Raw genomic sequence first — 25,213 nt, forward strand, 5'->3', positions numbered from 1 at the left:
TATCCATGTCACTTTTAATTAAGGTTAACTCTCTCTCTCTCTCTTTCTCTCTCTCTCTTTTGCCACACAAGATAATAATGAGTCATAGTGGTAACGCCCTCCCTCTCTTTCGCTGGAAGCGTTATAAACAAAGAGAGATCACATCTCTCTCTCTCCTCTCTCTCTCTCTCTCTCTTTTACCGAGATGAAAGAATTTTTATGGTACTAGTATGTAAAATGTTTATTGATAATTTCAGTTAATTTAATAATAATAATAATATAATAAGAATAATAATAATATAAATAATAATAATAATAATAATAAAACTTTAATTACAATATTCATAATGGTCATATTTTAAAGAGATGAAAATGACCTTTCCATTTCACTTGTAAGGATAATTCCTCTTTCTTACTGAGATGAAAGAATTTTTATGGTAGATGCACGTGTTTATTATATTTTCAAATAATAATAATAATAATAATAATAATAGAAGTAGTAATAATACGATAAATAATTTCAAAAGAAAATTCTTCCCTTTGTCTTTTTCTGTATCAATTTCCCCACCTCAACTCGAGTGACACTCAAGCTTAACAATGCCATACAATGGTCAACGAATTTAATGGTTTTATGTAATAATCTCTCTCTCTATCTCTCTCTCTCTCTCTTGTATTTTAGTGAAAATATACAGTAATTTGTGAATACACAGTGTTGCACATGAAAAAAGTAAATTAGTGATAATTTTAGAGATACGGCCCTAAGAAAAATTGCAAATTAGTAGTGAAATTTTCCCTGTGGACATGTTTTCAAGAACGTCGTTCCGGCTTACGACGATTTTCGGGTTACGACGCGTCTTAAGAACGGAACCCCCGTCGTAACCCGGGGACCGCCTGTACAAGCTTTATGTTACCTTTTATCGGCATGAAAACAACAGTAAAATGTGCTCTTTCATGTCCAGCAGTTTTGATTGAAATAATTTTCTCATAGTTTTATCTACAGTTGAGTTTGATGGCATATCAAAGTTTGGGAGTTTTATCAATGTTGCCGATGCGCAAAAATAGTCATTAGCTGCCTGAATATTATTTTTCCAATTTCACCTACAACTTGCAGTTTAAAGTTAACAGTTTATTTCCTTGATGATCTTTTGTTCATAGCAAGTAAAGTTATTACTTAAAATTATATCAGTCCTATTCTACATAACATAATTTATAACATAACGACAGTAATTGTTTACTATCATACAATGGTTGAAATACAAGCAAAACAGATGTTGTTGTTATCAGATTCAGTTGTACTTGGCAAAAAAGTTGTTTCTCATTCAGTTTTTCATAGCTGTACACATTTATGCAACAGGTATAATGTTGAAACAGTACTTTCATCCTTCTCTTTTGCTGTTTTTGAACTTTAATAACTAGAAGATGGTATAATGATATGGAGGTAAAGAAGTTAGGCGATTGGAATTTGGCCTCTCACTGCCTGTCATACCAGTATTAATTGCTAACCCCATTGTCAAATTGAATTATTGTAAGAAAAATGATTGTAATTTGAATACTACCTGTATAAACATTTTTAGTTGGTTTTTCTACAGTTTGAACTGACAGAATAGGCAATTTTAAGTGTTTTTATACGATTCTAAGTATTCTCGTATCCTAGGTATTGGGGGGCAGGGGGGATTCTGGTACACATTTTCCGCGAATACAGGGGTTCCACTATACCTCTGAGCATTCGTTTATGTCTCGACACTGCTCGCCATCTGCTGTGAGTGTATAACCATCTGCGCACTCGCAGGTGAAGGAACCCTCAGTATTACGGCATCTTCCATTGCGGCAGAGACCAACAGTTATCAGGCATTCGTTGATGTCTGCAATAAAATGCACTTTGTGAAAACATCATAGCTTTCAAGATGTAATTTCTCAGCTCTAGTTGAAAATTATGATCATTTATACTTATCTTACCATTTTTTTCAATCAATGATTAAGGTAAAAAAATGAAAAATTGAAAATGGTAAAATTAATAAGGAAAGGAATACGATACTTAACATCAAAATAGCAAAACACTGAACTGTCATTAAAAACCACAGTTTCACATTACAAAAAATATAGATATGATAAAAGACAAAAGGCTAGACACAAAAAATAATAGACAAAACTCTAGTCTCTCATTTGTAACAGGTTTATATTTGATTCTCCCATAACGAATTTCACCTCACAAAATGTTCTGAAACATATCGAAGTTTTGTAAAAGGAAGGAAATCCTTGGGCATTTCATTAAACTGAACAAAATCTACTTAGCCAGTTTTAGGAACCAATTAAACTACAAGTATTTCTCACATACTTACCGATGCAATCTCGATTCGGTCCGATTTTGAAACCCCTGAAACACTGGCACCTGAAGGATCCCATTGAGTTGATGCACGTGCCATTATTACAAATGTCTGGAGAGCGGACACATTCATCGAGGTCAATACAGGAAGAACGGTCTGCTGTTAGTACATAACCTGGGTCGCAAATACATTGGAAACTTCCCTGGAAATTGTTGCAGACACCATGTTGACATACGCCTTGCTGTTCACACTCGTTAATATCTGTGAAGTACAGTAGATTAGGCTAGGTCAGATTTCCATCATGGAAGATTAAAGTATACTATATTTTTTTTGGCACTAAGAATGTATGCTCTACACTTATGCATGACAGAATATTACTGATAAGTACAGTACATACCAATACAGTCATTTGTAAGTTTGTTAATCCTGTACCCTGTGGGACAGGAGCATCGATAACTTCCAACCGTATTCTCACACTTTGCCAGTCCATGACACGGAGCCTGTTCAGTACATTCGTCAATATCTGTAAAAGTATTGATTACATTAAGTATATCTTCTGATTTTTATACACAGTATAGTATCCCCCTTAGCACATACTACAGTTCAGTGTGAAAAAAGTACAATGATATTCTTAGCTATAAGAAAGAAGAAATATGCAAGACATATACAACAATACAATAGTCTGTTTCACAATAATGTTTTAAGAAATATTAATGGAAATACAACACTAGCTGACACATCACTTACCTACACACATATGGCTTGGGTCATCATACCGAAAACCTAGATTGCATTCGCAACGGAAAGACCCTAGTGTGTTAATGCAGCGTCCATTCTTACACATCATGTGTCCCATCAGCTCGCATTCATCAAAGTCTTCTGCTCTGCCAGTAATAGGATTGTAGACTTGACCAGGATCAACTGGTTGCCCTGGACCAATTGGCAATCCATCAGGCCCTATTGGTCTTCCATCTGGTCCTATTGGTCTTCCATCTGGTCCTATTGGTCTTCCATCTGGCCCAATAGGGAGAGGTCTGCCATCAGGCCCAAGAGGTGGTCCAATAGGCCTTCCATCAGGTCCAATTGGCCTTCCATCAGGTCCAATGGGCCTTCCATCAGGTCCGATAGGAAGAGGTCTACCGTCAGGGCCAATTGGTCTTCCATCTGGGCCGATGGGATACCTATCAGGCCCAATTGGTCTGCCATCAGGTCCAAGTGGTCTACCATCAGGTCCAATTGGTCTGCCATCAGGTCCAATTGGTCTACCATCTGGTCCAATAGGCAAAGGTTTTCCATCAGGGCCAATAGGTCTTCCATCTGGACCTATAGGATAAGGTCTTTCGCCGGCACCGTCTGGAGGGCCAATTGGCCTCCCATCAGGTCCAACGGGTCTTCCATCAGGAGCAATGGGTCTCCCATCCGGTCCGATAGGAAGGGGTCTCCCATCTGGACCAATAGGTCGGCCGTCTGGACCAATGGGATATCTGACATCAGAATCAATAGGCCCAGCTGGAAATCGTGTGGAGGTGCCAGAGTAACACAGCAAGTTATATTCATCTGCAATAGAGAAATTATTATAGTATATCTCAATTCTGAGAGAACAATTGTAAACTATATCACACTTCCTAAACCTCATATGCACAGTATGTAATACCTTGAGATATGTCTAATTCGTTCCTGGACTGAGCTCATAAGTCAATTTGCTTGTATCTCAATTAAATTTTTCCCATATGAAAAAACTGACAAAAATTTGATCCATTCCGGCCCTCTAAAAACACCCAAATCAACGATAACAACAATGGAAAAAAACGTATTTTTAATTGCTATACTGTATAGACATACTGTACACACACAAAATGATATAATAAACAATTACAGTGGAACCTCGACATACGAAAGTCCCAACTTAAGAAAAATCCAAGTTACGAAAGCAAAGACGAAGATTTTTTTGCTTCTGCATATGAAAATAATTCAGGTTACGAAAGGGTGTTACGAGATTCGCCCAGACCACCAAGAACAATTTTAAAACTCGGGCGCCTCTAACTCTGTAGACTCGCCACCATCCTCCCACTCTCCCATTGGTTCCTGGTGCTAGTCAACACCATAAGATCCTGCTCTCCTATTGGTCAGCATCTATCAAATCATGCCTCTACATAAAGGCGTCCTTGGCCACTTCGTCGCACCAGCGTTATCGTACGCACGCTGAATTTGTTCGTTCACATATACATATTTTGTTTGTTAACATAAATTTGTGTTAAGTAATTTTGCTTTCTACCTTATCGTGTTGTGTGTGAACTTAATTAACTTAATTATAGTGATGGGTCCCAAGAAAGTTGCTGAAGTTCACGGAAAGAAGAGGATGCTTTCTATGGAGACAAAGATGGAGATCATTAAAAAGTATAAAGATGGCATGCAGTTGAGTGTGATCGCTAAGGAATACGGCCAAAATCTGTCGACAATAGGCACCATCCTTAAGCAGAAGGAAGCCATCAAAGCAGCTACACCTTCCAATGGCGTGACTATTTTGTCCAACAAGAGGAGCCACGTGCATGATGAGATGGAGGAGCTGCTTCTTGTATGGATAAAAGACAAAGAAATCACTGGCGATACGATAACCGAGACGGCAATCTGCCATAAGACCAGTGCTATTTTCGGTGATCTGATTGCCCAGGCCGAAGACGACGGAGGAGAAGGGACATCAACGCCAACCCCAGACTTCAAGGCTTCTCGTGGGTGGTTTGATAAATTCCATAAACGGACTGGGATCCATTCGGTGGCGGCATGGGGAGGCTGCCAGCTTGGACACGAAAGCGGCCGAAGCCTTTATTAAGACGTTCGACGAGATGACTCTCAACGAAGGCTACAGTTCTCAGCAAGTCTTCAACTGTGACGAGACTGGCCTTTTTTGGAAAAATGCCTCGTCGGACGTACATCACGGAGGAAGAGAAGAAGCTACCCGGTCATAAGCCTATGAAAGAAAGGCTTACGCTCGCACTATGTTCCAACGCTAGTGAGGATTGTAAAGTCAAGCCCGTAATTGTGTATCATTCAGAGACTCCTTGAGCCTTCAAGGCCCACAAAGTGCTAAAGGAGAAGCTTCCAGTGATGTGGAGGGCTAATGCGAAAGCCTGGGTAACGAGACTTTTGTTCACCAAGTGGGTAAATCTGTGTTTCGGCCCGACAGTGAAGAAATTCTTGGAAGAGAAGCACCTCCCTCTGAAATGTCTGCTGTTGTTGGACAATGGCCCTGCTCACCCTCCTGGCTTCGAGGAAGATATCCTAGTGGAGCATTATTTCACCAAGGTTCTTTATCTCCCGCCTAACACCACCCCTCTCCTCCAGCCCATGGACCAGCAAGTGATATCGAACTTCAAGAAGCTGTATACGAAACATCTTTTCAAGAGATGTTTCGACATCACCGATACCACAAACCTCACCTTGTGTGAATTTTGGAAGGAGCATTTCGATATCGTCATATGCATCCGACTCATCGATCAAGCTTGGCAGGAGGTTTCAAGGCGAACCTTGAATTCTTCATGGAGGAAACTCTGGCCTGATGCCGTATCTGCCCGAGACTTCGAGGGATTCAACGTGGGTGAAGCTGATTTAGATTCAGAATCAGTTGACGATCCTAAAATTGTTTCGCAACCAGATCTTGACAAGATCGTTGCTCTCGGCAAGTCCATGGGGCTGGTCGTCGACGAGGACGATATCAATGACCTTCTCGAGGAGCACCAAGAGGAGCTTACGACAGATGACCTGAAGGAGTTGGAGGCCATGCAACAGAACGTCGTTCAAGAAGAGTTCTCTAGCAGCGGCGAGGAGGAGGGCAACGACCCAATGACAACTGCAGAAATTAAGGATGTTTTAGCTACTTTACATAAAGTGCAATCATTTGTAGAAAAGAGACACCGAAAAGGCTTAAACAGGTCGTATGCTTGCGCAGTTCGATGACGTTTGCCTAAGTCGTTTCAGGAACATTGAAAAGCAGACAGAAGCAATCTTCCTTGGATAATTATTTTTTAAAGAGGCCTTCAGTAGTAGTAAGCAAACAGGAAGATCCAAGTGATACGAAGAAACAGAAAGTTGAAAATGGTGAAGAAATTTAAATTTTGTAAAAAATGTAAAGTATAAATAAGTAAAAAAAATTAAAAAATCAAAAAAAGGCAAAAAAAATAATTAATTTTAGTTTTTTGGAAAGTTAAGTGTTAATGTTTTCTGCCATTTGTTAATGTGTTTTCTAAAGTGTAGTGTTAATGTTTTCTGCCATTTTTTAATGTTTCGTAAATTTAAGTCTTCATGTTTTCTGCCATTTGTCCTCCTCCTCTGTCGCCACTTTCGGAGATCACCTAACTCGAAAGGCAAGGTTCCACATTTTACTATATATGTACGTACAGTATTTCTTGTACCATGTACACTAATACACTTTATTTACAGGTACATATAGTATATGTAGTTTATGTTAGGTATTGAATGGTCCAAATTGTTGTATTTCATTGTTTATTGGTCAATTTAGCTTTATTATAAAATTTACTGGGGTGTTTTTGTAGGGCTTGGAACAAATTAGGCAATTTACATGTAAAATGTGGTTCAAGATACGAAAAAATCAGGTTACGAAGGCTGCTTCAGAATGGATTAATTTCGTATCCTGAGGCACTACTGTATTGTAATATGGAATAAAATGTGGTTTTATTATGAGTTCTTACTGTCAAGACAGACAATAGCAGCTAACAGTGGCGTGTGAAGACATGATAGTCATGCCTTTGGAAGCCTTTGTGCTCTTGATAGCATCCTTCTGTTTGAAGATTGTACATATCATCATGTACTCCGCTAGTAATCACATGCTAACTCACTCACGCAGACACCATGCTTCATCTCCATCATCATCATGCATTTTTTCTTCTCACTGCCAACCTTACCATTTGCTTTCTTAGGACCCATCACTTATTACAAATAATTTTCACAAATGTACAATGAAAATTACATAAATAATACAAACACAACACAGGAGATGCCTGGGAAATGTGTACGGAAGTCGACGACCACATGAACTGAACAAATGAAGAGAGTTTAGAGTGCTCCCAAGCACTCAGACATCAAGCATTATCATCTGTAAGTGTGCTCGTATCTCAATACAAAATTTTGCTTGGAAGCTGATTCGTATCTCGGAATGCTCGTATGTTGGTGCGCTCGTATGTCAAGATATTACTGTATATGCAATTAACAACATTTCCAGTATTTTTTACATAAACTCATTTAATCGAATTGCTGAAAACAAATTTAAAAAGGGAAAATAACATAAGCAGACATAAGTAATCCCAAAAACCTCTGTGTAAATCACATGAATCATAAAAATACTCCAGCATTTTGATCCTTCTCAAATACTTAGCCAAAGGGACATCATTCCAAAGCCATCATTTTGTTTGATTTCTAAAAAAAATCATCGTGACACAAAAGCCAATAATATTCACAAATACTACTGTATTATTTTTTACCAACCTTACCTTGTTTCTGACATGCAAACTCTGCCTTACTTAGCATTACTGTTTTTCACTGACATCAAATAGTACATATGAAATTAACATAACAAAATGAGTGGCAGATGACACGATTGTTATCAAGTACTTACATGAACCCTTAGTGGGGCAGGGCTCGCAAGTGAAACCCCAAGCTTTGCCCATTGAGCAGCAACACTTCATTCGAGTAATGTCTGACCTCATGGGGAATGTGCAGTTTCCATCATCGTATTCCATGTAGCACGTTTCTTGCCTCATGTCAATGCATTCCGCTCTGTTGGGGAGCAGCATGTATCCTTCTGGACACTGGCATTCAAATCCGCCGATTGTGTTAATACATCTGCCATTCTTACATTTGGTTTGGTCAGCACACTCATCAATATCTGAAAACAGTCATAGCAAAAGAATGTAGCTTTATTCTATTTTGCTTCCTCTGAAGGTTTAATTTGATCTTAATGACCATTTATTAAAAACTCTATAAAAATGAGGACTGGAAAGACTAATCACCTCATTTTCTGGCTCAGGAGCAAAAGCTCAACAAACAAGTAAGAAGCATAGAAGCAATCAAAATCTAACCTTAATTTCAAGTGATAATTCCTAATATTCAGAAAAGGATTTTACTTCAGATCGGTGATGAAAAGAATCAACTTCATTAAAAGAAAACTTCTATCCTGATATACTTGGCAAGAGTAATGAACTAACCTTCACACAGGGAACCTTCACTGTTGAGTGAGTACCCTCTGTAACATGAACACATGAAGGAGCCAAAAGTGTTGGAACACCGGCCATTGCCACACAAATTCTCCATCTCTGCACACTCATCAATGTCTTCCAAGATAACCTTTTAATGAAAAAAAATTCAAGTACATATAGAGTACTATCCCAAATTATATATACGTAGCTTTAAATGAGCAAAAAAGTAAATCTAAAGTTTCTTATATAACCATTGATAATAAGCAACCGAAAAGGAAATATTCTTTCGTTCATCATGATAATGAATACATGTGCTACACATGCAATACTAAATACTATTTGCAAATATGTACATAGTTGATCCTACAATGCCATGTACATATTTGTTGGATTTCTTGTGTGTGGTGAAACAGAACTTGATTATGACGGAACAATAAACAGTTTGGATTTCAAGTTAAACATTTTGCTAGTTAAAATTGCAGCCCTTACGGGTGTAATTCAAACAAAACATGTCATAGGACATCCTTAGCATATTTTTCTTGTTTCAGTGGCTTCTATAGATTTTATTTACCTATGGATTCTGCAAAGTTAGGCTACTCATAAGCAGTAGGTGAGACATCGCCCTTATCTGCACTCCCCTTCTTCCTGCCCTCTCTTCTTTAAATCTATTTGACCCCTTAAATAAACTTACCTAACAGTATATCCTACAGCTCTAGACAAAACTTTGATGAGCATTTGATTCAAATTAATAATAATTTTAGGGCAAAATCCATAGTCTACACTACATTATGGATGCCTGATTTAGGCCTTCAGTATCAATGTCAAGGCAGTTACTGAGCTACTGAACAGAGTTGGGTTACAGACCAAGATCTCTGTCTCTGTACCTCAACTTTCTCATCTCTAATACAGGTGGAGGTGGTATGTAACACTATTATGCTTTGTATTTTCATAATCATATCTGTCATGAATTAAGGAAATTTATTCACAAAACACCTCTTTGTTCATGATGGATAATAAATGTCATTCTATCTATCAAACTTACAGTGATACTATTTGGCCTGAAGCCTTTTCCATTAGGGCACAGTTTCTTGTATTCCTCTGTATCTTCTCGTGGGCAAACTTCACAAAGAGGTCCCCAAGCTTTACCAACGGAACAGCAGCATGTAGCCCTAGTTACTGGGTCTCCTAAAGGTTCTCGACAAAGGCCACGGCCACCTCTTACATTAACAACATCTAAGTAGCATTCTCCTTCTCTACGGTCTGAGCAAAAAAGGAAAGAAAAGAATTACTCACATATCTAGAAGTCTTTTGTCCTAAAAACCTATACTATCTCGAAATACCCGTATTTTACTTGTAGATCACAAACTACAGAAAATACTATATAAGGGACTTACCTACACAGCCATCACCAGTACTGATAAGTTCAAAATGAGGTGGGCATTCACATACATGTGTTCCTTGCTGATTGATACATGTGCCATACTGACATATATCAGGGTTCTCACACTCATTAATATCAGTGCAGTTTCCTCCCGTTTCATCCAGATGGTAACCTTCGTCGCAGATGCATCGGAACATTCCGAAGATATTTTCACACTGGCCGAAGACACACAAGTTGCTGAACATGTCACATTCATCGATATCCACACAAGACTGTTCATTGTGAGGATCAGGATGCATGAAACCCATTTCACAATCACACTGGAAGGATCCAGGGTAGTTGAGACACTGGCCATTTTCACACAGTGTTGGGTCGTGGGTACACTCATCAATGTCCTCACAGAAAAATCCATCTCCTCGGAAACCAGCATCACACATGCACTTGAAAGAACCATCAGTATTAATACACTGGGCATCACGATCACAGCCTCCATTATTTGTGAGACATTCGTTGACATCACGGCACGTCTTCCCATTGCCTATGATAAAGAAAAAACAATAAACAGCTCATAAAATATATCTTAGCAAAAAGCTCAAAATCACAGAATATGTAATGAATACAAAAAGACTTTAGTAATCTGATCAGGAAATAATCGCACATACAAACAGCTAAAATCTCGGCAATAATGGAGCGTTAGTAATACTCTTACTCATAGAGTAACACTCCATACTGAATTCATCAAGAGCACAGATATCTTACCTGTAAAACCATCCTTACAACGGCAGTCATAAGTACCATCAATATTAATGCATTCGGCATTAGGATCGCACTGAAAAGTACCCATTGAGCACTCATCGTCATCGGTGCAGCCTGGGCCGAGTTGTGTTTTGACACTATAGCCATCTTCACACCTACAGGCAAAGGATCCTACCACATTGTCACACTTTCCATTCTGGCAGAGGTTTGGATTCATCTCACACTCATCAACATCTGCAATAATCATAATCTTGAAATAATAACCTTTTATGCTGGATAGAGAAAATAATTCACCGGCTACTCATGGATCAAATTATTCTTTATGAAAATGTGTACCTATGGATTAATAATACAGTACAGTGGATTGATTTATATATGAAGTAAACAAATCCTGCATGAATCCTGAAAACACAAAAGTCTCACCCAAACATCCTGGACCTTCTGTATCGGGAATAAGTCCTCCATCACAGGCGCACATGTATGTGCCAGGTGCATTATTGCAAACACCTCCAGAGCAGATTGCTGACTTCTCTATGAAAATGTCAAAAAAAAGACCTATTAAATGTGCAAGCAAAACCAAACCTCTAGGGAAATTAAATGCTTAAAACAGTAAGATAAATTCTATCAAAATAGCAGCTTGATGCATAATGAAACCTTGGACATTAAAATTCTAATATGAATGATGATTTAGATGTATCCAGAAATTGGCAAACCTTTAAATTTGGCGTAGAGTGCGCAGGTCAATCTAGCAACACTAGCTTACAACAATGATGATGATATGACATGGAAGAGGGCCAACCTTTGCATTCGTCAACATCAGCGCAGGAGCGTCCATCCAATAGGAGCATGTATCCAGTTGAGCATGAGCAAGAGAAAGCTCCCGGAGTGTTGATGCAAATGTCGTCACAGCCACCGTTGTTCACACCGCACTCGTCTATGTCTGCGAACCAACGAAAATGCTACCAAAATTATTATAATATAGTAGTATTAACTGCATGTTAATGTGAACAGTTCTGGATTCTTTTCAGAGGAGTATATTAGTCTTGAATTTTTCCATAAAATTTATTTTTTTCATATTCAGTACTTCATATTGCAAAAAAAAAGACCTATGATAAAATAGTCTTATATAAACTTAGTGAGTAATTACATAGCCATAGGTTTTCAACCATTGCAGCCTAAAAATGTCAAAAATTGCAGTAACGCTTACATTGATTTGTGCAGGTGGTTAACTTCATCCATTTTCAGGGAAGAGGAACAACATAGCAAAGAACTCAATTCATTTTGTGCTCTGATGTCCATGCGAGGGGAGGAGGGAGGGCTATGATTATGTGTTTTTTCTCTTTGCTACGTTGTTCCTCTTCTTCCCTGACAGTGGGTGGGGTTAACCTACACAAAACAATCAAAGTGTTACCGCACATTTTGAATTTTTAAGCTGTTGTGGTTGAAAATGTATGGCTACATAATTACTTGGTTAATTACTTATATAAAACTGCCTTTTATCACAATAAACTATTTCAGTGGACTAACACAAGAATGATGGGATTATGCCGTGTAATTGAAAATTATTTTGACAAATAGTTATGACTTATTCAAGTAATATAGATTAGCAATTTACAATGAGTTCTCATGCTAAAATATAATTTGGCATCTTTTTAATGAAGCTCATGACATGAACAACCTATTTTGAGTTTATACACCTACGTATACTTTTTGCATATAGTGCTTCATGTTATTACTGTTGACAAAATAACTTGCAATATATTTACTATATTCATTTTTAAAAATAATATTTTCATATAAGTTATTTTTTACCATGTACATACATATTAGCCTTTACATTATGTATGGAATTTTTTATATTATTTGTCTAAGACCAAAGCAGCTCAATCTGGTGTTAGTGTTAAAATAAATCATAACTATACGTATGTACTTACAAGACAGTCTCACACCTACCAGTATATGTATGTACTCATACAAACACACACACATGTACACCCACACTTTCATGTGGGGGGTTACACCACTCTCTCTCCCTGTACATGCACATAATTCTAAACATTTGAAAAAAAAAATGCTCCATGTATAAAGTTAGATTTCATCTTCTATATTTACCTTCACAATGGGATTTCTGGCCTGTCTGTTGGTATCCATCATTACACATGCACTGATAAGTTCCCATCATATTTTCGCAAACGCCGTTTGAACAAATCCCCGAAGTTCTAGAGCACTCATCTATGTCTTTGCAATAACGCTGATCAGGTGCTAGCTCGTGGCCAGGTGGGCACTCACATCTGCGGAGCAAATGAAGATGCCCCATTTAAGATACATTCTGGAGCTTGCAAAGACATTCTAGCTAATGTCATAAGACCTGCACAATAATCAATGCTATGAGCATTTTATGTCACCAAATATCTCACCTGAAACTTCCAGGGGTATTGATACAGCGTCCTCCTCGGCACAAACCAGGGATTCTCTCACATTCATTAATATCTGCAAGAAATATTGATGTGGTAGCTTACTCTCTTACAAGGCATTAGAAGTATGGCATGAATTACCAGACTGCCATACAAATATGGAAAAAGTATGCAAAATATGGACTGCATTTTTGGATGAAATATCAACTTTCATAAATTATGGTGTGAGTGTATATGAAGGTCATGCAACAGCTCTTGGAAACAATTCACATTATGGTAAAATTCATCTTTTACGTCATCTCTACACTAACAAAATTAATGCAAAATTGATCAAAATCATGTTTAGTCTTTGATCAACCTAATCATCACACATTTCAGGTCCCTTAATTTAGTTATACTGTTGGGAAAAGGTTGTAGAGATATTTATGGAAGAGGACAGGAAACTCCAGTTAAGGAACAATGAAGAAAATGGTAAAGAAATAATTAAACAGTGCATTAATAAAGTTGTTATAATAAATCCTCAAAGTCTTACTTTCAAAATTAAGAAAGAGATAAGCTAATGCAAAATAAAACTGAGCTTATATATCACAGCTTACATGAGGAATGGTTAGAACAATACAATAAAATAAACATGAATCCTCTCCAGAAGTTGAGATGAAGCACATCGATGAGGTGAAGGTGCAACAGACGATTAAAAGAGTTAATCTTGCTTTCCCTTCTATAAGTCATCTTCAGTAGGCATTATTAAATCATATTTATTGCCAAAAAAAACACCCAGAATTCTGCTTTACTTCCAACTCAGACACACAGCAAACTTCTCTTACTATTTCGTGGCAATTTCCTACCACCATCTCTTTTCTTGTGGGCCTAAGTATGCAATCAATGCATGTGATTTGCAAGAGAAAACCACAACTGAAATGTTTCCTTGGATTTGACCCAAACAAAGTTACACCACAGGACTATTCAGTGAAACTGTTCTAAACTGGCCCTAGTCTTATTTTCGGGTGGGTAGTCATTTCCTCCCACATTTGAATCATGTTATGAATAGGAGATTGGGGTCTGGCAAGTAATAGTATTGAAAGAAGGCCTTTTTATTGCAAGTTCACCTAAGAAAGGTAGGCGTTAACATGTAATGTGCAATATAAAAATTCTTCACACAGGTATACTTTGTGCTCTTTCTCCAACAATCCAGCAAAGGGAAGAGTAGAAATATACCCTTGCAATATCATACTACAGTGCCTCCCCATGTGTAATTGCTTCATATTTCAGCATCTCATTTTGTTACAGATTTTTGTGGAACACATTATTCACTTGTTCACATGGGCAATTTCACTAATTTGTGAATTTAACATACAGCAAAGTTCACTAATTACTGTATTTTCATTTTACTTTCATGACTACAGTAGACCACCCGTATTCAAGGGGGATGGGTACTTGACCACTCCCACAAATAGCTAAAATCTGCGAATACAAAAAACCCTTGAAAAACACTTAGAACTCCCTATTTTGATTGTTAAAACACAAAAAACCCTTAAACCCTGTTAAAACACTAAAAAGGCTTATACCTGAGGTGTTTACTAGTTTCATCACAAAAAGTGCATTTATTCACGAAAATGATATGAAAATAAAGTCATTAATGAATATTTCTTAGTGAAAAATACTGCAAATAGGCAAACGTTCCGCGAATAATGGGTATATACGGCCCATAGAAAAATCTGTGAATAAGAGAGTCCGTGAATTGTGAGTCTGTGAATAGCAGGGGTCAACTCTAAATATATTTCTGGGCTCGGCCGTGTCGCTCTGTTAAATAAGTCCGTTTAGCGTTATTTCTAGTAAAATATTGCTATAATACCAGAGAACTGCTAAATTGGACATGTCAGAACTCTCTGACTCGCTCACCTATAAAAAAAGGTGGGTGTCGGTATAAACCTGGGGCGAGTGTTAAACACCACCACAGCAAGAGAGAGAGAGAGAGAGAGAGAGAGAGAGAGAGAGAGAGAGAGAGAGAGAGAGAGAGAGAGAGAGAGAGAGAGAGAGAGAGAGAGAGAGAGAGAGAGAGAGAGAGAGAGAGAGAGAGAGAGAGAGAGATTATGTCACAGAGAAATTTTGTTATGAGAATGATGGCACAAGAATGTTTTAATAAATTTATGCGAGATGGCGAAGACTACCCACAAAACGACGTAAAACATGAACTTACTGTAGTATAAATAATTCTTTTATTGTAAATGTATTTGTAAGTAATCATGAAAATACTAACATGTCATACAAGCGTAGCTTTCTCTTTGGAGGGCTGTGTCCCATCGTTCTAAACTATCCACATATTTTAGATATTCTTTACAATAATACTATCCTAAAGTATGTAGCTATACAGTAAACATCATTTCAAAATAATCTTACAACGCAGGAAAATATCAATACTATATGTAAAATGTACGGCCAGTGAATGATGCGTAGCATGCACAGAACGATTCCTTGGGCCAAAGAAAATGTGCTGCATGTCTGAATGATAAGGGATAATTAACCCTTAAACGCCGACTGGACATATTTTATGTCGACATTTTTTGTCTCTCGGGTGCCGACTGGACGTATTTTACATCGACATACAAAAGGTTTTTTTTTAAATTCACGGAAAAATACTTTTAGGCCTACCAGCCGAAAATTCTTGAATCACGCGCCTTGGGGGATGGTGGGAGTTCACGGATCAAGGTGTTATTTTGTTTACAATCGTTACGCAGGCGCGCAAGCGCGAATTTCTTTCTTGCCGCACTAAAAAGTATCTGTGACACATCTCGGAAATTATTTCGTCACTTTGACATAATTTTTGTACCATTTTAAATTAGCCGTTACATGAAGTATTATATATGAAAATGTGCACATTTTTATGTGGAATACAACAAAAAAATACTCATGATTGTAGCTTTTATCAGTTTTGAGATATTTTCATATAAATAACAATAAGTGCCAAAATTTCAACCTTCAGTCAACTTTGACTCTACCGAAATGGTCAAAAAACGCAATTGTAAGCTAAAACTCTTATATTTTTGTAATATTCAATCATTTACCTTAATTTTGCAACTAATTGGAAGTCTCTAGCACAATATTTCGATTTATGGTGAATTTATGAAAAAACTCTTTCCTTACGTCCGCGCGGTAACTCTTCCGAAAAAAATCATACATGCGATTGTGGTAATGTTTGCACCATTTTAAAATTAGCCGTTACATAAAGTTTTATATATGGAAATGTGCGCAATTTCATGTAGAATACAACTAAAAACAACCCATGGTTGTAGCTTTTATCAGTTTTGATATATTTTCATATAAAAAATGATAAGTGACACATTTTCAACCTTCGGTCAACTTTGACTCTACCGAAATGGTCGAAAAACGCAGTTGTAAGCTAAAATGCTTATATTCTAGTAATATTCAATCATTTACCTTCATTTTGCAACAAATTGGAAGTGTCTAGCACAATATTTCGATTTATGGTGAATTTATGAAAAAAATAACATTTTCTTTACGTCCCCGTGGTAACTCTTCCGAAAAAATCATACGTGCGATTGTGGTAATGTTTGCACCATTTTAAATTAGCCGTTACATAAAGTTTTATATATGAAAATGTGCGCAATTTCATGTAGAATACAACAATAAATAATTGAAGGTTGTAGCTTTTCTCATTTTCGAAATATTTGCATATAAATCACGATAAATAGAAAAAAAAAACCACGTTCGGTCAACTTTGACTCTACCGAAATGGTCGAAAAACGCAATTGTAAGCTAAAACTCTTACAGTCTAGTAATATTCAGTCATTTATCTTCATCTTGAAACAAATTCGAAGTCTCTAGCACAATATTTAGATTTATGGTGAATTTAAAAAAAAAACTTTCCTTCCCTCCGCGCGCGGATTCTCCGCCACAAATCTCCGAAATGCGTACGTCCCATTCTCGGAATATTTGCTCCGTTTCATATTAGGCATTTCATAGAGTTTTATATATGAAAATGTGCGCAATTTCATGTAGAATAAAACGAAAAATATTTGAAGGTTGTAGCTTTTCTAATTTTTAAAATAATTGTATATAAATAAAAATAAATAAAAAAATTCGACATTTGGTCAACTTTAACTTGTCAGATATGGTCGAAAACTGCAATTGTAAGCTAATACTCTTACAGTATAGTAATATTCAATCATTTGTCTTCATTTTGAAAGAAATTGGAAGTCTCTAGGACAATATTTAGATTTATGGTGAATTTTTGAAAAAAATATTTGTTTACGTCAGCGCATTACGAATTCATGCATTATATTATGATGATATTCTCTCTGTGTTGCTTTTATAGTTTTACAATGTGTTATATACCAAAATGATTGCAATTTAGTGTACATTACAACGAAAAAAAAGTAACTTGTTACCTTTAACCGTTTTGCGCACAGCGAGATTTGAATACAATTATATATGAAATTTCGTTTTTGCGCTATCATATATCGCATTATTTATATATGATAATGATACTTTTTTAAATTTCTGATGGTTGCATACTAAACTTCAGCCAATGAAAAAAAAAGGAGCCAAAAATGAACTCTTAATCTTGAAAACTAAGTGCGCTGTGATTTTTTGAAAAAAATATTTTTTCCGCTTCCGCGCTCACTCCGAAACACCTCCGGCACACGGGAGACAATTTTTATTTTACCACTTCGGCGTTTAAGGGTTAAGTGTAACAGTTCTAGGGTGGTACTTCATTTTGTAACATGACTTTGAAATGATATTAGGGTGTTCTGAGATTATAGTTTGAGGCATATTTTTAAACAGTCCAGTTGGTTATGAACTATTGAAATAGGCAGTTATAAATGTTTTAAGGGAGTATGCAGCCTACTTACGAGTGACAGTAGTAGAAGAGTACTGTAATGTAAGGTTACTTTGGGTGTTTTGGGAAGATGGTTTGGAATGTATTTTTGTTTGAAATTATATTATTTTAATGAGATACTTTACAGTATATTTTTATTTGATCTCTCAAATTATGCAGTGAAATATTAAAATAGGCTGTTGTAAGTATTTTAGTTTACAGGGTAAAGGGTATCTGGCAGTTATATGCCAGTTATAAGCATTATTAGAGGGGATTTTTGCATTTCCACAGTAGGTTCTGGAACCTATCCCCCATAAAAATAGGGGGGAGGGGAGCACTGTACAGCTAAAAAATACAGGTCTGCATCTAGGTAGGAAATAACTTAGGACTATACAGTAATTTAATCACACTTTGTTATAAGATCTAATGATGTACTTCTTTATGAGACATAAATGAAAACATTTTGAGTATCACCTTGGACTTAACTTTCTTGTTACAGTACTAACACTAATTCAAAACCAAAAACAGTATAAAATGAATATCTATTGAAACATTTTTCACACAGCCCCCCTAAATATATAATACACTTGACAAGAAATGGAAAATCTATTAATAAAATACCACCAGTTCTTTTTAGTGTTGACTCATGACCTATCAACATTACTCTAAAAGTTTCTTACATATCATACCTTCCCCAATTATATGAACCTTAGTACAGTAGATTAACAACTTCCAACATTTACAACCCCTTATAAATATCCAATTATTGCAGTACCACGGTCAACAAATAATGGTAAAGATTAAAATAAAAATCAACCAAGTTGAAAATAGTGTTCTATACCGTAGCTCACCCATGCAAACTTGCATCATCATGGTAGATTCAAAGCCCTCGTCACAGTCGCAGATGAAATTTCCAGCTGTATTCTGACAAGTTCCATTGCCACAAACTCCTCGCATGATGCTGCACTCGTCAATATCTGTTGATGAAGAGAATGAAAAAAATACATTTAAATGATCAATCTTTCAAAATTCAATGTGGTTCATTATCAAAGATAAATCAAGTTTTACAAAGGTATTAATGCTGTCACAAGACATTATTTCAAAAATATAATCTTCATAAGAGACCTGTGCACTTGATCCCATCTTCATCTAGAGCATATCCCTGGTTGCAACGGCAAGAGAATGACCCGATCGAATTTCTACACCGACCATTGTCACACATGTCAGGGTACATGGTGCACTCATTGACATCCTTTCTTCCATCATAGCCGTAGCTCTTTGGGCACAACTCATCAAATATCTCTGTACCAGGTCGTGGACATGGTTCACAGGCATCTCCCCAAGCTTTTCCTACAGTGCAGCAGCAGGTTGACTTTCTAAACAAGCCCTGGAAGTTGGACACAAGGAACTCAAGTTGAAGATGTCCACGACAACAATTCTTTCCCTTTTAGTAACAGGAAGCTTTACTGTACAAGTTATGGCAACTCAAGTTTTTATAAGACTGTTCAAACATATCGATTCTACAGAGATCTACCCATTTGTTCTTGTCAGAGTATCCTTCACTTCCTCTTGAAACAATGCTAAGGGACTAGAAAAAACAACAGATCTTTCCCTTATAAATGGCATACAATAACACTATAACATAAAGACCATGTGCAAATAATCTTTCACGTACTTTGCATACTAAAATGAAATTCTGTAATTTACTATACCTCAAGCTCCTTTGTGCAAATTCCATTTCTGTAGCCTAGGAAACAAGTTTCTTTTCGAAGGTCCAAGCACTTGGTCTTTGTTTCATCTAATGTCAAGCCAGGTGGACAATTACACGTGAAGGATCCCTCTGTATTGACACATTCACCTCCTCCTTGGCATATGGTAGGATTCAACTGACATTCATCAATATCTAAGCATTTCTTTCCATCAACCTGCAAGAGCAAATAGAAATCAATGGAGGAAGAAATGATTTTCAACCCAAAGCACTATCACAAGTCAACTTCAAAGGTAGGGAATTCCTTCCACTACTCTGAAAAGACAGAAATCTTAGCAGTACACAGACACGAATAAAAATAAGTTCCACGAACAGGTAAATTAGTACACACCAGCACAAACCTTAGCAAACCCAATGGGGCAATCACAATCTGCAGGATTACAGACTTCACATGGAGAACCCCAAGCTTTTCCAATGGTGCAACAGCACTCGGATTTCAGAGTAAGTTTCGGGAGGTTATTTTCGCAGCGGCCATCCTTAACTTTTGTCCAGCATGATCCTCGGCGATTGTCTGGGAATTACACACAAAATACAGTATGTATACATAAGGTTTTATTTATGTACAAATAACCAGACAGTGTAAATTTAAAGATGCACAATAAATGATCAATGTACAGTAATGTAGTAGATATCAACCAAACCAAAACAATAAAACACAGCTTTGCCAGTTTATGCACTTAAATCATCTGATAAAACCACACATGCTTTACTGATGACGTACTATCTCATTTTGCAAGCATAAATGCATCTTACCAATGCAGTACCTGCCGGTTGAGTCGAGGATGGTCCCTTCGTCACACTCGCACCTGTAGGAGCCGATGACATTGATGCATGTGCCTCCAACACATGCATCCTCCCCCAGCTCTGTACACTCATCCACATCCTCACACACATGAGTGTTTGTGTTCAACTGTGTGCCTGCAGGACATATGCACTGATAGCTCCCTGGCGTATTGCGGCACTGAAATGAAAGCATTTGGATAATTCTCATGATCATACATCAATCACAATCCTATTGACTTTTAATGACTCTCAGTCATGTCAGAAAAATAGTATGTATGGAAACAGCCAGAAAAAGACTACTAGTAGGAAGGTTGAAAAAATCCAGGATAAAGGGCATACGTGATGTCCCTTACCAAAATGAGCATTCTGGCTAAAAGAACTCAAGTCAGAAAAAAGAGAAGAAAACATCATCCTACACCTAACTTAAAATAGAGGAGTCTGATCTAAAAACATCATTTTCAACAATATTTGACAAAATCACAAGACCCATGTGCAAAGACAGAAGTATTAACACTAATGAGATTAAACTTATCAGAAAATGACAAATGAGAGGCCTTCAATGTAATCAATGTCAAAGTTCTGAAATGGGTTTTATGCTTTATTTTCATGCACTCAAAATTCAGGATTTTCTCATTACAAGATGTTATCCTTTCTTACTTGATAAATGTTTGAAAACAAATTTAAGTACTAAATGGTATATAAAAAAACTGGGCCTTGATATTCTGCAGAATCACTCGAATAATAAAATGTTAACCAATTTCCATTGCATTAACAGAATTTAATACAGCCAAACCTCTTAAAACTGGCATTCTGTGGTCCAGGAACTCCCATGATTCGACTCGATTTTGAATCAGCCACCTTTAGTACATTACAAGGCCACAAGGACAGCACCACATATTGTTTACAACTTTCCGACAGCAAAAAATTGCCATATCTCTTTGTTTTTATGAAAATAATTGTTAGTAATGAAAATGTGGGAAGTCAAATATGTTTTCAATATTAACTTAACCATTTGACATGCCACCCATGAGATCAGATGATGCTAGAGGTAAGAAATGCAAGCGTAAATCTTTATCAAGAGACTGCGGAAAATTATGAAAATTATGAATAGAGCTGCTTGACTAATAATCCATGGGACAGGATTACCCCTGTCTTAATTGACTTGCACTGGCTCCCAGTGAAGGCCAGAATAACATTCAAGTTATGTGTTTTGACCCATCAAGTTGTTAAGACAGGCTTTCCTCGGTATTTGAGGGACCCACTGCAGTTTATAAAACCAATAAATCTACTTGGTACAAGACTAGTTACAGATGGTTTCAAGTTGGTACAGCTGTGTTTTTCCTCAAACTGTGGCTCCATAGCCTTTAAATATGCAGCTCCTTGATTATACAACAAAATTCCTCTTGAACTGAGGCAGATTGAGGATTTGAAGTTTTCAAAAAGAAACTTAAAATAGTTTTGCTTAATCGATGCTATGATATGGAAGATCAAACAGTGAATTTGGAATTTGCAGTGGGATTAAATACATTTGACGAATAAGCTATTAAATTTGATAATGGGGGTCCTGTGAGCACTATGGAAGTAGTGCAGGACCTGGGATAAGCTCTCATTACCCTCTACAATCAATACAAATGACAAAGAAACTAATAGCAATAACTATGAAGATAGTAAATTTAAGATATGACAGTCACATTATTCTGCGAATTCTAAAATAAGTTAACCCTCTTACGCCTAAGCCCTAAAAACCAAAACGTCTCCCGTATGCCGAGGCGGGTTTGGAGTGAGCACAGAAGCGGAAAAAATAATTTTTTCAAAAAATCACAGCGCGCTTAGATTTCAAGATTAAGAGTTCATTTTTGGCTCCTTTTTTTGACATTGCCTGGAGTTTAGTATGCAACCATCAGAAATGAAAAAAAATATCATTATCATATATAAATAATGCGATATATGGTAGCGACAAAAAAATAATTCATACATAATTGTATTTGAATGGAGCTGTGCGCAAAACGGTTAAAGCTAATGAGTTACTTTTTTTTCATTGTATTGAACACTAAATTGCAATCATTTTGATATATAAGACATTGTAAAATGATCAAAGCAACACAGAAAAAATATTATCACAAAATGATGCATGAATTCGTAATGCACGGAAGTAAAAAATTTTTTTTTTAAAATTTACCATAAATCTAAATATTGTTCTAGAGACTTCCAATTTGCTTCAAAATGAAGACAAATGATTGAATATTATGATACTATAAGCTTAGGATTGCAGTTTTCGATCATTTCGGACGAGTTAAATTTGACCGAATGTCAAAATTTTCCTACATATATTTTTTATATGCAAATATTGCAAAAATGAGAAAAGCTACAACCTTCAAATATTTTTGTTTGTATTCTTCATGAATTTGTGCACATTTTCATATATGAAACTCTATAAAACGCCTAATATAAAAAGGAGCAATATTAGGAGAATGCGACGTATGCATTTCGGAGATTTGCGGCCGCGAATCGGCGCGCGGAGGGAAAGTAAGTTTTTTTTTAAATTCACCATAAATCTAAATATTGTGCTAGACACTTCGAATTTGTTTCAAAATGAAGATAAATGACTGTATATTACTAGATTGTAAGAGTTTTAGCTTACAATTGCGTTTTTCGACTATTTTGGTAGAGTCAAAGTTGACTGAACATGGTTTTTTTTATATTTATCGTGATTTATATGCAAATATTTCAAAAACGAGAAAAGCTACAACCTTCAATCATTTTATTGATGTATTCTACATAAAATTGCACACATTTTCATATATAAAACTTTACGTAACGGCTAATTTTAAATGGTACAAACATTTCGACAATCGCACGAAAAAATTTCTAATTTTTTCGGAAGAGTTACCGCGCGGACGTAAGGAAAATTTTTTTTTTTTTCATAAATTCACCATAAATCGAAATATTGTGCTAGAGACTTCCAATTCATTGCAAAATGAAAGTAAATGATTGAATATTACTAAAATATAAGAGTTTTAGCTTACAATTGCAATTTTCGACCATTTCGGTAGAGTCAAAGTTGACCAAAGGTTGAAATTTTGGCACTTATCGTTATTTATATGAAAATATTTCAAAACTAATAAAAGCTACAATCATGAGTATTTTTTTTGTTGTATTCTACATAAAATTATGCACATTTTCATATATAATACTCTATGTAACGGATAATTTAAAGCGGTTCAAAAATTATGTCAAAGTGACAAAATAATTTTTGAGATGTGTCACTGATACTATTTAGTGCGATAAGAAAGAAATTCGCGCTTGCGCGCCTGCGTAACGATGGTAAACAAAACAACGCCTTGATCTGTGAACTCCCAGCATCCCCCAAGGCGTGGGATTCAAAAGTTTTTGGCTGGTAGGCTGATAAGTAATTTTCCGTGAATTTTAAAAAAACTTTTTTGAGTCGACGTATAATACGTCCAATCGGCATACAGGAGACATTTTGACTCGACGTTTAATACGTCCAATCGGCGTAAGAGGGTTAAGTACTGTATTTGACTTACAGTTAAGCTAACTCGGGAATGTAGGCTAAATGTGTTAAGTACACTACGTATTTTTAAAGAAAATTATACAGTATGAAGTTATAAAATGATAAGGTGAAAATATATTAGTAATAAAATGATAAAAGGCAGTGTAAGAACTTAGCCAAGTATTAGGCTAAATCGGTCCAGATTTAGAAGGCTGGACTGTAGTATACAGGTACTTCTCATTTAATGACATTCTCTTTTACAACAACTCGGAGTTACGACGTCAACATGAAGAGAAAAAACCAAGAAATGAAAATAAAAACACTACCAGTGGTGGCCAAGAGAAATGCTATTCAGTGCCAATAAACTAGCCTAGCCAAGGTTTTCAAAACTTTGAAATCTATGGCTAAAACAATAGATAAGGCTTTAATATACTTTGTAAAGAAAAGCTATACAGTTGAACCTCTTAAAATCAGCATTCTATGGTCTGGGAACTCCCGTGGTTTGGCTTAATTCAGCCGCCATTAGTTTGTTGTGCCGCCAAACGGGTGGCATCACATATTGTATACAACTTCAAGACAGCAAAAATTATGCCATACCTCCTTTGTTTTTGTGAGAATAATTCTTAGTAATATAAAGAAAATGTGTGAATCCTTAGTAATGAAAAGAAAATGTGTGAAGTCAAATATGCTTTTTATATTAATTGAAAATACATAAAATTTTTCAAATATTCCACTTGAGAAGTCTCTCCCAAGTCAAACCTTTTAACCAAAACAATGAGACATTTGGCATGCACAAATTCCTTACTCTTAGTATGCTTGAAAGTTTTATATGTGATACAGTTTGATAATTTCTTTTATAAAACTGTGTATTTACATATGTATTAGATATGTCACCAATGAGATCAGATGATACTAGAGGTGAGAAGTGCAAGCGTAAATCTTTATCAATGCTAGAAAATGTTTATCCCATTAGCGAATAGTTTAGTGTTCGCTTTCCTCTACAGATGGCGTTTGTGCTTTATGTTTTGACAGCGACACTCAAATGCCCTGTGATAGCTGAAATTCATTCATTAATTTTTTAATCTCACTACTCTCTACCAACAAAATAAATGACAACCAAACTAATAGCAATAATTATGAAATACCAAATTTAGAATATGAAAGTCACCGCTAAATAATGTGCAGATTCTGAGAAAAGTTTAGTACTGTACTGACTTACTAGTAGGCTAACTCAGTAATGTAGGCTAAATG

General features: G+C 36.3%; 1 protein-coding gene across 1 annotated transcript in view; it reads right to left on the reverse strand.

Annotated features, from left to right (window-relative positions):
- Positions 1-25,213, reverse strand: part of LOC135203049 (fibrillin-1-like) — a 141,760-nt gene that overhangs the window by 19,572 nt on the left and 96,975 nt on the right. The window contains exons 16-33 of the mRNA XM_064232635.1: positions 20,422-20,629; positions 20,010-20,179; positions 19,613-19,825; positions 19,026-19,287; positions 18,752-18,877; positions 13,067-13,139; positions 12,762-12,940; positions 11,449-11,589; positions 11,073-11,180; positions 10,653-10,883; positions 9,907-10,431; positions 9,555-9,772; positions 8,522-8,660; positions 7,933-8,202; positions 3,051-3,860; positions 2,701-2,826; positions 2,319-2,564; positions 1,696-1,841 (exon numbers count right to left, since the gene is read on the reverse strand). Coding sequence (XP_064088705.1) covers positions 1,696-1,841; positions 2,319-2,564; positions 2,701-2,826; positions 3,051-3,860; positions 7,933-8,202; positions 8,522-8,660; positions 9,555-9,772; positions 9,907-10,431; positions 10,653-10,883; positions 11,073-11,180; positions 11,449-11,589; positions 12,762-12,940; positions 13,067-13,139; positions 18,752-18,877; positions 19,026-19,287; positions 19,613-19,825; positions 20,010-20,179; positions 20,422-20,629 — 4,191 coding nt within the window. The remainder of the gene's footprint in view (positions 1-1,695; positions 1,842-2,318; positions 2,565-2,700; positions 2,827-3,050; positions 3,861-7,932; positions 8,203-8,521; positions 8,661-9,554; positions 9,773-9,906; positions 10,432-10,652; positions 10,884-11,072; positions 11,181-11,448; positions 11,590-12,761; positions 12,941-13,066; positions 13,140-18,751; positions 18,878-19,025; positions 19,288-19,612; positions 19,826-20,009; positions 20,180-20,421; positions 20,630-25,213) is intronic.

Source organism: Macrobrachium nipponense, chromosome 33 (genome assembly GCF_015104395.2).
Source record: "Macrobrachium nipponense isolate FS-2020 chromosome 33, ASM1510439v2, whole genome shotgun sequence".
NCBI lineage: Eukaryota > Metazoa > Arthropoda > Malacostraca > Decapoda > Palaemonidae > Macrobrachium > Macrobrachium nipponense.